The sequence below is a fragment of the Argentina anserina genome, chromosome 7, assembly GCF_933775445.1.
Source record: "Argentina anserina chromosome 7, drPotAnse1.1, whole genome shotgun sequence".
Taxonomy (NCBI): domain Eukaryota; kingdom Viridiplantae; phylum Streptophyta; class Magnoliopsida; order Rosales; family Rosaceae; genus Argentina; species Argentina anserina.
Window position 1 is genome coordinate 12,297,601 of NC_065878.1, and position 10,468 is coordinate 12,308,068.

The 10,468-nt window shown below is 38.1% G+C and overlaps 1 protein-coding gene across 1 annotated transcript; it reads left to right on the forward strand.

The window, feature by feature from the left end:
• The first annotated feature begins 8,862 nt into the window (after positions 1–8,862).
• Positions 8,863–9,968, forward strand: LOC126802880 (uncharacterized). Its single transcript, XM_050530588.1, has 2 exons — positions 8,863–8,978; positions 9,116–9,968. Exons 1-2 carry the CDS (start codon positions 8,919–8,921, stop codon positions 9,617–9,619), a joined length of 564 nt encoding a protein of 187 aa, XP_050386545.1. The 5' UTR covers positions 8,863–8,918; the 3' UTR covers positions 9,620–9,968.
• Positions 9,969–10,468: the final 500 nt, after the last annotated feature.

Genomic DNA, 10,468 nt, shown 5'->3' on the forward strand with positions numbered 1-10,468 from the left:
CTAGTACAAATTGAATTGACTACTCGACAAATTTTCTATTCAAATGTGTTGCGTAGTCGTATCAACTTACGGTTTAAAGTCAAGAAACGTCTAATTGGATACGAGAAAATGTTTCTTTCTTATTACACTTGAAGTATATATTGAAGGATCAAATGTTTGACATTACCTAATTCTAATAATTTCCATGTGTTTTTTTTATTGAGTTAGGGTACTCAAAAAGGCTTCTTAGACCTAATATAACTTCTCGGCGCGTGTGAAATGCTCTTATTATATATGCATTACATGATATATAGTTTCCGACTCTTTGACAACTTCGTGAATTAAACTTGGGTTACTAGCTCTTAGTTAGACGAGCTACTTCTTTTGGACTTCAAGCTAGAGATGATTAAAGAAACATTACATGCAACTATGACTTCATAAATTCATATCAAACCAAAAAAAATGTGTATGCTTTCCTATGGCCGACGCAGAATATTTAATTTTGTGTGCATGCATGGCCGGGAGCAAGAGAAATTGAACAACCACAAGATAAAATTTTGATAAATGAGAACAAATTTGGTCTAGAATTTCAGTATACATTTCAGACTCAGCCTTAGTGCGCTAGAGCCAAACTCAAGCAGATATGTAGAGTTCGGGCGGAACTGCCTTCATAGATGAAGGGGTCCGACCCCCTTACATTTTTAAATCTTTCCATAATCACTTGATATATCTCTTAAATAGCTGAAATTTTGTGCTAATTAAACATTCGCCCCTCCCCGTCCCCCTTCCCCCCCCCCCCCCAGACTAGCTTAATGTGTGCTAATTGCACCCAATTTGAAGATAACAATACTTAAATTTGGAATATTTGGCAATTAATTATCCTCAATATCTTATTTATTTTAGTTGTATATTTTATGAGATACGCAAGACTTGTTAAAATCATTATCCTCTATACTTCATTTATATCTCGACCCCCGCAATGTTTAAATTCTAATTCTGCCACTGATGAAGACTCAAGCACAATCTAACCAAGTAGTTCGATTCAAAATTATAGATTATCCTTGATTGGCATTGACATGGTCAATATTATTATCTAAACTCTAAAGCACATTTCTGAACTAGAATTAGATGCCCTTAATTAGATATATGCTATTTATGCTCAGGTGAGTCCATGAAACCAAATAGAAAAATGGGATTTGGTCCTTTTAGGGTTGTTGTCACGTCCTTCTTGTTCCAGGCACGAGCTAAGTGACGGCAACAGCTTATTATCTAAAATGCCAAAATTTAATTGATTCATATAATCATATTATTGTTGTCACGTCCCAGTCTCTGTCTCTACATCACCAGTAGTTCTCTTTATCGGATATTTATTCAAGACATTTCACCACTTGTCTATCGATCGTTTACTTCTGCAGAAGAAGATGAAGTTGAGAGATCAATAAACAGAACCCATCCTCTTAGGCTTAACGTACATTCAACTGTTGTTATACGTACGTACCTAGAAACTAGGCATTGTGAACCGTACACTGGTTTGAATTGGTGGCATATCTATGTCAATCAACTTGAGTTTTAAATCAATAACGTAAACGATATATCTTCTCAGTTACATCACTAATTTGTAGGATCGATCATATTATTAAGTATCAATGTTACTCTCTCTTTGACACTATTCCATTATGACAAAATAGATGAGCGGATCATCATCTAGCACTGCAAGTTCCCTAGTTAATATTAAGAGAAAATTAGTCATGCCGTGATTATACTAATTAATTATCTCTAGTCGATGTATGCTGCTGCTTTATTTTACTCGAGTATATACCAAGAACTAAGTATATATACTGTCTCCTTTGATTCTTCTACATGTATAACTAGAAACTACGCACTGATGTATTATCATTATTATCATTGCATGCTAAAATACTAACATTGAAAGTTGCTCAATTGTCAAAAAAAAAACTACCAAATTATTGAGTATAACGAGGGTCGTTTTGTAATATCTCACATCGGCCAACGGAGAGGGGGTGATGTGCCTTATGTGTATATGCCCCCCTCCATCTAACACGAGGCTTTTTGGGAGCTCAATGACTTCAAAGGTGATAAGAACTCTGAAGTTAAGCTTGCTCGGGCTAAAGCGATTCCAAGATGAGTTCCCTACTGGGAAGTTGCTCGTGAGCTCCCAAAAATAAAATCGTGAGGGCTAGGCTCAAAGAGGACAATATTATAATATCTCACATCGGCTAACGGAGAGGGGGTGATATGCCTTATATGTATATGCCAATCTTCATCTAACACGAGGCCTTTTGGGGGCTCAATGACTTCAGAGAGGATAGGAACTCTGAAGTTAAGCTTGCTTGGGTTAGAGCAATCCCAGGATTTGTGACCTACTGGGAAGTTGCTCGTGAGCTATCAGAAACAAAACCGTGAGGGCTAGACCCGAAGCGGACAATATCGTGTTACGGCGGAGCGGTCCCGGGATGTGACAATTTGGTATCAGAGCCACTCTGTCGTGTGGTGCGAGTGTGCTGATGAGGACGTCGGACTCCCAAGGGGGTGGATTGTAATATCCCACATCGGCTAATAGAGAGGGGGTGATGTGTCTTATATGTACATATCCACCTCCATTTAACACGAGGCTTTTTTGGGGCTCAAGGACTTCGGAGAGAATAGGAACTCCGAAGTTAAGCTTGCTCGGGATAGAGCAATCACATGATGGGTGACCTACTGGGAAGTTGCTCGTGAGCTCCCAGAAACAAAACCGTGAGGGCTAGGCCCAAAGCGGACAATATCGTGTTACGGCGGAGCGATCCTGGAATGTGACACGTTTCTCCATTATATATGGTAGTAAATTTTTTTTATCATTGAGGAGGATGATTATGTATTTTTGCCCTTCCACGCAAAATCTGCATGCATCAGTATTTTCGACTAAAAGAGGTAGTTAACCAAAACATATGTATGTCATTTTGGAAGATGAAATGATGAATGACACTAGCTAGTTTGCTTCTAAAACTAGATAGCTAGCATCATTCGAAGTTTGAGTTTATCCCTCGCATCCTAATGCGATCACAAAAGAGATATACATAATGCTTCATATATATATATGCTGTTTTAGGTGCGTACGTCAACACCGTGTGGATTCCGTGATTCCGGTGATCGGTGACGTGCAATGACGACATAGATGGTGCCGACTGTGCTCTCCTCCTCCTGGCGCTCCTATGTACTTGTCGGAGCTGCAGCGTCGTCCCACGGTGGCTGGAATCTCGAAATTTCTAGAAATTTCAAGTTTATCGACACCGTGCGGAAATTTCAAGATTCAGGGCGCCATAGGCTGGCGTTACAGCTCCGGCCATCACAAACAGAAGCACCAAGAGGGGGGAGCACGATGGCACTATCCGCGTCGTCGTTGCGTGTCGTCGATCACTAGAATGGTGGAATCCGCACGGTATGGACGTCCGCACCTGAAAAATTTCATATATATATATATATTTGTATTGTATCATGCGTTACATATGATAATTATGATCTCATTTATCTCGATTATTTGAATATAATTCAGTTTCCAATTTGGATTTCTCGTAAGTTATAGTATTGGACTATTGGTACATACATACACGATCTATTAATACTTTCATTCACATCTCTGTTACTCAGTAACTTTCATCAAAACGTGCACATTCATGTTGCATGTGTAGATTAGGCAAATAAACAAGGGCCTTAATTGAGATCAGTTGTGTTTAAAAACAGGGTGCAAAACATATCAACTACCTGAAGCTGTGGAAATGTCGACATTCAAGTTTGCTGATTGAAATCTTGAACTTGTTTTATCGGGTTAGTTGATTAGGTAGCTATAGATAAGTAGATATGATACAGCTTAATTAGCTATTTATGTGCTTATCGATCAGCTTATACTTAAACTAATGACTAACTCCATCATTGACCAAACAAAAAGAATAGAGAAAAGACAAAACCATGCATTGATATATATTACAAGTCACCCATGGGGTTTGGTGCAGCAGTAGCAAATTGCACTTGAATGTAAAGCGAATGCTGATGCGATACTCCTAGTAATATGAGGTCGTTAGTTCGATCATCTGCATGTGAAAAATACTCTATGTAGTGAGTCAATACCGTATTTGTTCTCCGGTCCAGAGTGGTTGACCAACTTGTCCACCATTTCGATTACCAAGATATATATTAAAAGTCACCCACTTTTGATGATGGTGGTGGACGAAATGTCGAAATCTAACAATTTTTCTTATCTATAGTCAGAAATCTAACAAATTAGAAGAATAATTAACTAGTTGCAACTCGCGTAAATCGTAATATTCTTATGGCGCCCAAAGCAATATATCAAGTAGCTAGTTAACTTCGTCTTAACAACGGGTATTTCTTCCTTTCTAACCAATAATAATTTATATACATGTCAAGTAAGAGGATATCACATATAAATTACTTCTTCATTAATTATTCAATCAAGTATAATGACCACAACCAAAAATTCTCTTGACAGGTACTATAAACAGCACCTATACTCATTTGGAGATCGCACGTACAGTAATGAAGAAAATTAAAGTACGAGATGAATCATTCATCTACAAACTGTCTTCACGGAAAAGCACCAAGGAGTCCACCACCGCCATGCCAACTTGATCACAAACCAACAAAGACAATAGACGTCGCACGTATATAGAGCAAGAAGCTGAGAATTATATATGAGACCGGCTCAAGGATTCAAGACCGCATGAGATGCCAAAGAGATCGACTAACTAGAAACATCTCTACTACTATAAAGCCAGCACTTAAAAGTAGTGCTCGTCAACGGCCAGACCGGGTATTTTCAAAAATATGAAGATCCAAGTCCGCCACCTAAAACGGACCTTGCAGGCTTTTGCAGGCCGGACTTTGTGGGTTTGTATTCGAAAAAAAAAACATAATACTCTAAAGGGTTTGAAACAATAACAGAATTATTGGAAAACATTCTGAAAAACATTCTATTTTCGAAATATTATCAATCGACACCAGTAGATGTGATCGATATATATATTTAGGGACCCTGTAATAATTTCATCCGTTTTAAACATGGTTTGACCGTCTGTACTTACGGAGAACAAAAAAGACGCGTTTTGACAAAATAAAACCCAATGTTCTAAAAATCGCCGCCTAGGCGCCCGGAGACCTCTGGCCGCCGCGATTTTGGGCTAAACGGCGATGTTAGGCGGCTGACCGATTTTTGCCCGCCTAGGCGGCTGGAGGGCTAGGTTTTTGTTTTTTTGTTTTTTTTTTTAGTTTTGGATTTTGAATTTGATTCGGATACAAAAGAAGTACTTGAATGATATGGAGAAAAAAAATTTGATGAGCTCTGAGGGATTATGCTTGCAAAAATGCATTCCCGTTGTTTAAATTGTTTTTCTTATTTTCCAAAGGGTTGGTGAATTGTGTTTCTTATTATTGATTTTCCTAAGTTCATTGTTGTTGAGTTGTATTTCTTTTTTTCCTAAGAGGCTAAGATCATTAGATCAATATTGTTGAACATTTATAAGTATTAAGGATTAAGAACATATGTATTTTCAATATTATAAACATTATATATTTTTTTATATTAATTTCATGCATTATATTCTTATTTTAATTGTATTTATATAATTATTTGTTATTAAAAATTTAAAAGATATACAAAAATACAAATCTGATTAATCCCCGATTAATCCTCTGGGCGCTGGTTTTCAGCTGTCCGCCCGATTAACGCCTAGCGTTTTTTATAACCTTGATAAAACCTCATTGACCGATGTTTTACCAAATGGGTTTCTTCGTTGCGACCACTCACGATCGGTGACAAAAATTTGTTGATTTCAAATATGTAAACAACTTTCCGCATTCGTATATTGGTAATGGGTCTCCCTTAGGGCATATTAGTGTTGTTTTTGGTTTACCAGAAATTCCGACGGTCAAACGGGGTCCGAATTGGATGAAATTTTAAAATGACCCTAAATATATATACCTATCAGATCAGATTGTGTCGATCGATTCCGAGAAGTTTCATTCATACAGTCGCTTCATAATTTGATAGTTTTATTATAAACCTAATATAAAATGTTATGATACATTAGTGGACACTTTGTCGATCGACAACTCCTATTCGAAATAAGGTCGATTGACACAAACAAATGTGATCGGTATATATATTTAAGGAACCCTTACAATTTTCGTCTATTTTGGACATGGTTTCACCATTCGTACCAATAGTCAACTAAAAAATAGGTGTTTGACATATTTAAACCACATTGACCGGGGCTTTACTAATTGAATTTCTTTAGTACGACTGCACACGATAGGTAATAAAAATTAGGTGATTTCAGATATGCAAACAGCTTTCGGCGTTTACATATTTGTAATGGGTCATCCTTTAGGGCATATTAATAGTGTTTTCGATTTACCAAAAATTCCGACAGTCAAGCGATGTCCGGATGAAATTTTTATAGGGTCACTAAATATATATACCGATCACATCGGCTGGTGTCGATTGATCTTAAGAAGTTTCCTTCATATAGTCGCTTCATAATGCGATAGTTTTATTCTAAACCTAATATAAAAGTTATGATACATTAGTAGACACTTAGGCGATCGCAAACTCTACTTCGAAATATGGTCGATCGACACCAGCAGATGTTACCGGTATATATATTAAGGGACCCTATAAAAATTTCGTCCATTTTGGACATGGTTTGACCGTTCGTACCTACGGTCAACCAAAAAAGAGGTGTTTTGACATATTGAAACCCCATTGACCGGGGCTTTTCTAAATGAGTTTCCTCAGTGCAACCATGCACGATAGGTAACAAAAATTAGGTGATTTTAGATATGCAAATAGCTTTCGGCGTTCGCATCTTCGTAATGGGTCCTCCTTTAGGGCACATTAGTGGTGTTTTCGGTTTACCGGAAATTTCAACGGTCAAACGAGGTCCGAATTGGATGAAATTTTTACATGGTCATTAAATATATATATCAATCACATCGGCTGGTGTCGATCGATCTGAAGAAGTTTCCTTCATATAGTCACTTCATAATGCGATAGTTTTATTATAAACCTAATATAAAATTTATGATACATTTGTGGACATTTCGGTGATCGATAACTCCAGTTCGAAATATGGTCAATTGACACAACGGATGTGATCAGTATATATATTTAAACCTATAAAAATTTCGTCAGTTTTGGACATTGTTTGACCGTCCATACGGCCGTACCTACGGGCAACTAAAAAAGAGGCGTTTTGACATATTAAAATCCTCATTGACCGGGACTTTGCCAAATGAGTTTCCTTGGTGCGACCGCACACAATCGGTGACAAAAATTAGGTGATTTCAGATATGCAAACAGATTTCAGTGTTCGCAATTCATAATGGGTCTTCCTTTATGGAATATTAGTGTTGTTTTTGGTTTACCGGAAATTCCGATGGTCAACCGAGGTCCGAATTGGATGAAATTTTTACAAGGTCACTAAATATATATACCGATCATATCGGCTGGTGTTGATCGATCCCGAGAAGTTTCATTCATATAGTTTCTTCATAACTGCGATTGTTTTATTTTAAACATAATAAAATATGTATGTATAATATTTTATTATTTAGCGGGGTTTTATGGGCCGGACCTTATGGACTTTTGGCGAGCCAGGCCGGGTTTCACACCTCTAATCTAACAAAAGAGCGCTTTGGCGGGATTTCTCGCGGGACGGACCGGGTAAAAGCCTATCGGGCTTGCGGGTTTCTGCGGGCTAAATGATGAGGCCTACCCAAAAGCTTCACCAAACTATGAACTACCCAATCTACCCCTCTATAATTGTATCATCACATATAAACAGAATGATAATTATGTAAAATACAAATGTTTTACTAATGCGTTTTACTAAAACTATCCTCCATAAGAAACAGAATTACATAAAATGATTGTCATTCAAAATATACTTCTAATAAAATTTTACGAACTCGTGCGATCAAAACACGTGCATCGCACAGATAAGACACTAATATATATTAAATGGAACTTTAATTTCTTAAATTTTAAGCTGAGTTCACATACTCATCAGTGTAATGTGCGTGGTGAAGTTCTCAGTGATATTATATCACAACTTGTTCTTCAACAGTTTTTTGTCGAGTTAATTTGATAGCTCTTTGTTTATTTTTTCTATTTTTGTTAATTATGTAATATTTTTTTTGTTTTTACGATGTATATGTCAAGAAATTTATTTCATATTTGATAAAGAGTACATTGTCAACTAGTAGTAAAAGAAAAAAAATTTTATTAGGTCCTAAAACTATTTGATTCTTAAAATTTCTGGCTAAGTGTCACCTTACAATATTGCACCTCGAATCTTTGTTTTCCATTCCATGAAAAAAAGGCATGGAATTGTTGTTTTAATCACTCGTCTACTCCATGCATGATCACCAAACCAGACCCTTATTTTTCTTCTGGGCTATTCTTCCTATTTATAATTTTGAGATTCGTTTTATACACGGACCAACTTGGATATTGTAATACGACTTTACTTGATCAAGTCAGTAACCAATCTCGAAAACCGTACAATTGTCAGCTGGATACGTAGTCAGTTAGATAAGCACAGCAGCTACCAACTTGCCAAACTGATCTATACCGGTGAACATTTCTATTCAATTCCAACTCCCTCTCTCACTTTTGGCTCGTATACATTGATTCTGCATTTCATATTCAATTAATATACAAAAACTCACACGTTCTTAACTGAAATGTGTGCCCAAATGTCAACGCTAAACTCCTCGCTAGCGACAACTCGATCTCTCTTCCTCTCATCACCCATTTATAAATAGCCTCAGCACACAGATATCTCTAACTTCAGTAATCCACCTCTCTCTCTCTCTCTCTCTCTCTCTCTCTCTCTCTCCAAATTCTGACCGGCCCATAGATTATGAAGCTCGTTTGGTCCCCAGAAACAGCTTCCAAAGCTTACTTAGACACTGTCAAATCAGTAAGTATTGTATATTTGGTTGATCGAAGTTCGATCGAGCTTATTTGAGTTTCCATGTTGTTTACCATTTAAGCACGAGCTTCTTATTATATATCGATCCCACAACTAATGAGTTATTTTGCTATCTTCTGTTGCAGTGTGAGAAATTTAGAGAATCTGGTGTTGCCGAGCTACTCTCTGCCATGGCGGCCGGCTGGAACGCAAAGCTAATCGTCGAAGCGTGGTCCTACGGTAATCCGATCGCCATCAGCCTTGGCCTGGCCACGGCAGCCCGCCACACGTGCGGACGGCACGTTTGTGTAGTCCCCGACGAACGTTCGAGGGTGGAGTACTTAAAGGCCATGCGTAACGCACCGGTACTGCCGGAGGTGGTGGTTGGAGAGTCAGACGTGGCGACGGCGGGAGTTGATTTCTTGGTGGTTGACTGCAGCCAGAGGGAGTTCGTTAGGGTTTTAAGGACTGCCAAGGTGAGCCCTAGAGGGGCGGTTTTTGCATGCAAGAATGCTTGGCAGAGACACGTAAAAGGGTTCAGATGGCACGGTGTGGTGGAGAGAGGAACTCGTGTGGTGAGGTCGGTGTTTTTGCCGGTGGGTAAAGGATTGGATATTGCTCATATAGGGTACGGCGGCGGAACTGTGTGACCGATCAGTACTATTAGAAAGGGTCCTGGCCGTTGGATCAAGCATATTGATCACCGGTCCGGCGAGGAGCACTTGTTCCGGGAGTGAGTGCGAAGTTTCCAATCAGTGATCTCCGGACTTATCAGAGGGTCTAAATTGGTGTGTAATATAAGGATGAAGTAGAATGCGAAAGTGAATTGCTTAGTGCTTGAAAAATAAATAAAAATCTACAAGCAGCTAACAGTTCACTTCTTCTGTTGATCTCACACTGTTATGATTGGAACCCCAATGAAGATAATTTTGTGAGAGAATTAGGTATTTATATGTATCTTGTAGTAATTTTGTTTAATAAAATCAGGTCATCTCTGTACAGGTAAAACTACTATACATGTGCAAGTGTCGATCTGAAGTTTCTCGAGTAGGCTAGCTCATCTCCGATCCCTTCTCTAATCAATCAAACTCTTTTTTGTTAATTAAGGAAAAATGAATACATTTATTTATCAAGGAACAAACCCAATAACAAGACGTGCATAATGTTAGGTCCAAAATATTAGCTTCCAAAGAGTGAGGTACGCAATCAAACTAGAAGGAGGATATATGAGGAGACTACAACAGTACAACTCACTAATTTCGGCCTTAAACCGAAATCATACATGCAACAATGTTAACAAATCCACTACACCCAACACTATTACTTGCTAACAATGATGTCACAATCGTCAGAAGCAGCGACGTAATGTGGAATATTAAATCAGAGCGTTAAAACCCGAATAGCTGATGCCAATCTTATCCCAAGGCACAAATCATATATATAGAAAGTCATCATCAAAACAACACCATACAAACCACCATCAACACTAAAGCCATAAG